The sequence below is a fragment of the Conger conger genome, chromosome 2, assembly GCF_963514075.1.
Source record: "Conger conger chromosome 2, fConCon1.1, whole genome shotgun sequence".
Lineage (NCBI taxonomy): Eukaryota > Metazoa > Chordata > Actinopteri > Anguilliformes > Congridae > Conger > Conger conger.
In genome coordinates, this window is record NC_083761.1 from 89,724,160 (window position 1) to 89,729,159 (window position 5,000).

General features: G+C 48.5%; 1 protein-coding gene across 4 annotated transcripts in view; it reads left to right on the top strand.

The window, feature by feature from the left end:
* Positions 1 to 5,000, top strand: part of LOC133116378 (dynamin-2-like) — a 54,097-nt gene that overhangs the window by 12,108 nt on the left and 36,989 nt on the right. For all 4 annotated transcript variants that reach the window (XM_061225860.1, XM_061225877.1, XM_061225868.1 and 1 more), the window contains exon 6: positions 4,554 to 4,714. In XM_061225860.1, the coding sequence (XP_061081844.1) occupies positions 4,554 to 4,714 (161 nt within the window). The remainder of the gene's footprint in view (positions 1 to 4,553; positions 4,715 to 5,000) is intronic.

Below are 5,000 nucleotides of genomic sequence, written 5' to 3' on the forward strand. Positions count from 1 at the left end.
GATCCGTGTGGTGATTTGGGTGTCGGGGGGGAAGGAAATGAAGAGTTGGGTGTCATCAGCGTAGGAATGATAAGAAAAGCCGTGGGAAGAGATAACAGAACCAAGAGACATGGTGTATAGTGAGAAGAGGAGAGGCCCAAGAACCGAGCCCTGCGGGACTCCAGTTCGTAGGGGGTGAGGGTCGGAGACTGCGCCCCTCCAAGTCACCTGGTAGGAGCGACCAGAGAGGTAGGAGGAAAACCAAGCGAGTGCAGAACCTGTGACACCCATCCCAGACAGCGATGAGAGCAGAATCTCATGGTTGACTGTATCGAAGGCGGCTGACAGGTTGAGGAAGATGAGGACAGAGGAGAGGGATTTTGCTTTAGCAGAGTGGAGTGCCTCAGTGACCGCGAGCAGGGCGGTTTCAGTGGAGTGGCCACTCTTGAAGCCAGACTGGTTGGGGTCATGGAGATTGTTCTGGCGAAGATAAGCGGACAGTTGGGAGCAGACCGCCCGTTCCAGAGTTTTTGCGAGAAAGGGAAGAAGAGAGACAGGCCGGTAGTTGTTCAGGGCAGAGGGGTCAAGAGTAGGTTTTTTGAGCAGGGGAGTGACTCTGGTGGTGCCGGAAGAGAGGGAGGTGTTGATTAGAGAGGAGAGAAAAGGGAGAATGTCATCAGATATAGATTGTAGGAGGGGAGAGGGGAAGGGGTCAAGAGGTGGTTGGGCGGTGGGAAGTAAGGAGTTTCAGTGTGTCGGCGTCAGAGAGGGGAGAAAAGGAGGTTAGGGAGTTGGGGAGGGTAGGAGGGTCAGCAGGGGTGGAGGGTTGGGAGAAGGAATTGCGAATAGCATCGACCTTCTTTTCAAAGAAGGAGACAAAGTCATCAGGTGTGAGTGATGAGTGGGGTGGGGGGGGAGGGGGGGCCAGAAGAGAGGAGAAAGTTGAAAACAGTTTGCGGGGATTAGAGGCGGCCGCGTTAATTTTCGAGTGAAAGAAGGAAGATTGACAGGTGTCATTGACAGGTGAGGAGCTGAGGAGGATGTCCATCTCATCCAAAAAGTTCCCCAGAGGACCCGGGGGGCGATAAACAACAATAATAAACAGTTTGCACGGCAGAATAACAGAAACCGCATGAAATTCAAAAGAGGAGAAGGAGAGGGATGAGGAGAAGACACTAGATCTCCATGAGGATGAGATTAGGAGACCTGTGCCACCTCCTCTGCCAGAGGATCTGGGTGTGTGGGAAAAAGAGAAGGCAGAGGAACACACACACACACACACTCACTCACACACACACTTATACACACACACTCACACACACACACACACTCACTCACACACACACTTATACACACACACACACTCTCATACACATATACACACACACTTACTCACACACACTCACACTTATACACACACACTCACACACACACACACACACACACACACACTCACACTTACTCACACACACTCACATGTATATACACACACTCACACACACACACACTTACACACACTCCCACTTATACACACACACTCACACACACACACACCCACATATACACACACACGCATACACAGACACACACGCACACATACACTCAGTGAGCACTTTATTACGTATTTATTAGACATATCTTTTTGACTGCTGCTGTTGCCTATTCACTTTGTTGTGTGTTCAGAGATGCTCTTCTGCATACCATAACCCGCATTACATTTACATTTTAGTCATTTGGCAGACGCTTTTAATCCAAAGCGACTTACAAGTGCATAGGTTCTACCACAAGTCAAAGCATCTGCATTAACTGTGTTATGCATAGCACTGCTGATACCATACGATTGGCTGGTTAGATAATTGCAGGAATAAGTAGGCGGACTGGTGTTCCAAATAAAGTGCTTAGTGAGTATACACACACACTCACTCACACACACACACACACACACACAAATTTTAAAAGCAAGATTCATTTTTATTTTTATTTTTTTTTAAATTAAAAAAAAAAAAAATCCAAAAGGGTTCCCAAATGTTTGCACAGGGCTCTTTTCCTTTTTTATCATTTATAAAACAAAAAGCAATCTTGCTTTATAATGTGTTGAAAGGTCTTCAGGTTTGCTTTCAATCACACACACACACACACACACACACACACACACACACACACACACACACACACACACACACACACACACACACACACACACACACACACACACACACACACACACACACACACACACACACACACACGTTGGGGTGGCTTGTAGCGTAGTGGTTAAGGTACATGACTGGGAGCCACAATGTCAGTGGTTCAAATCCCGGTCGAGCCACAATAAATGATCCGCACAGCCGTTGGGCCCTTGAGCAAGGCCCTTAACCCCACATTGCTCCCCGGGCGCTGCACTGTGGCTGCCCACTGCTCCTAGGTAACTAGGATGGGTCACATACAGAGGACAAATTAACCCACAGGGTTCAATAAAGGATATCTTATCTTACATACACACACTCACACACACACACACACACACACACACACTCACATACATACACATGCATACACATGCATGCACACACACTTATACAAACACATTTACACACACATGCACAAATACACCTATGTATACACTCACACTCACACTTGTACACCCTTATACACGCACCACACATTGGTGTGTGTGTGTGTGTGTGTGTGTGTACAGGCTACATTAGTATGCAAGTGTGTGTGTGTATGAATGAGTGTGTGTGTATGAGTGTGGGTGTGTATGAGTGTATGCAAGTGTGTGTCTGTGTGTATGCAGGCTCCATCTGTGTGTGTGTGTGTGTGTGTGTGTGTGTGTGTGTATGCAGGCTCAGTCAGTGTGTGTGTGTATGCAGGCTCCATCAGTGTGTGTGTGTGTGTGTGTGTATGCAGGCTCCATCAGTGTGTATGTGTGTGTGCAGGCTCCATCAGTGTGTGTGTGTGTGTGTGTGTGTATGCAGGCTCCATCAGTGTGTGTGTGTAGGCAGGCTCCATATATGTGTGTGTGTGTGTGTGTGTGTATGCAGGCTCCATCAGTTTGTGTGTGTGTGTGAGTATGCAGGCTCCATCAGTGTGTGTGTGTGTGTGTGTGTGTGTATGCAGGCTCCATCAGTGTGTGTGTGTATGCAGGCTCCATATATGTGTGTGTGTGTGTGTGTGTGTGTGTATGCAGGCTCCATCAGTGTGTGTGTGTGTATGCAGGCTCCATCAGTGTGTGTGTGTATGCAGGCTCCATATATGTGTGTGTGTGTGTGTGTATGCAGGCTCCATCAGTGTGTGTGTGTGTATGCAGGCTCCATCAGTTTGTGTGTGTGTGTGAGTATGCAGGCTCCATCAGTGTGTGTGTGTGCAGGCTCCATCAGTGTGTGTGTGTGTATGCAGGCTCCATCAGTGTGTGTGTGTGTATGCAGGCTCCATCAGTTTGTGTGTGTGTGTGAGTATGCAGGCTCCATCAGTGTGTGTGTGTGTGTGTATGCAGGCTCCATATATGTGTGTGTGTGTGTGTGTGTGTATGCAGGCTCCATCAGTGTGTGTGTGTGTAGGCAGGCTCCATATATGTGTGTGTGTGTGTGTGTGTATGCAGGCTCCATCAGTTTGTGTGTGTGTGTGAGTATGCAGGCTCCATCAGTGTGTGTGTGTGTGTGTGTATGCAGGCTCCATCAGTGTGTGTGTGTATGCAGGCTCCATATATATGTGTGTGTGTGTGTGTGTGTGTGTGTGTGTGTATGCAGGCTCCATCAGTGTGTGTGTGTGTGTATGCAGGCTCCATCAGTGTGTGTGTGTATGCAGGCTCCATATATGTGTGTGTGTGTGTGTGTGTGTGTGTGTGTGTGTGTGTATGCAGGCTCCATCAGTGTGTGTGTGTGTATGCAGGCTCCATCAGTTTGTGTGTGTGTGTGAGTATGCAGGCTCCATCAGTGTGTGTGTGTGTGTATGCAGGCTCCATCAGTGTGTGTGTATGCAGGCTCCATCAGTGTGTGTGTGTGTGTGTATGCAGGCTCCATCAGTGTGTGTGTGTGTATGCAGGCTCCATCAGTTTGTGTGTGTGTGTGAGTATGCAGGCTCCATCAGTGTGTGTATGTGTGTGTGTATGCAGGCTCCATATATGTGTGTGTGTGTGTGTGTGTGTGTGTGTATGCAGGCTCCATCAGTTTGTGTGTGTGTGTGAGTATGCAGGCTCCATCAGTGTGTGTGTGTGTATGCAGGCTCCATCAGTGTGTGTGTATGTGTGTATGCAGGCTCCATCAGTGTGTGTGTGTGTGTATGCAGGCTCCATCAGTGTGTGTGTGTGTGTGCAGGCTCCATCAATGTGTGTGTGTGTGTATGCAGGCTCCATCAGTGTGTGTGTGTGTGTGTATGCAGGCTCCATCAGTGTGTGTGTATGTGTGTATGCAGGCTCCATCAGTGTGTGTGTGTGTGTGTGTGTGTATGCAGGCTCCATCAGTGTGTGTGTGTGTGTATGCAGGCTCCATCAATGTGTGTGTGTGTGTATGCAGGCTCCATCAGTGTGTGTGTGTGTGTATGCAGGCTACATCAATGTGTGTGTGTGTATGCAGGCTACATCGGGGTGGTGAATCGCAGTCAGAAGGACATTGATGGGAAGAAGGACATCCGTGTGGCTCTCGCTGCAGAGAGGAAGTTCTTCTTGTCTCACCCCGGATACCGACACATCGCCGAGCGCATGGGCACGCCTCACCTGCAGAGGACCCTCAACCAGGTGTGTGTTTAAACAGTACACACTCTCTACACACTGTCCATTACAAACACACACACACATACATGTCACATACAAGCTCACACGCTGTCTCACAAACACTCAAATGCTGTGTCACACACACTGTTTCTCACTTAGGCCTTTCACACCGGCAAGATTCCGTGCCGGTTCCGGTTCCCGAACCTAATTTTGAACGTTCAGACCGAAAATAAATTGGTTCGGAACCTGAAAAGTTGGTTCTCAGCTGGGATATAGTTGGTTTGTCCTTGCGAACCATGATATCATCAGT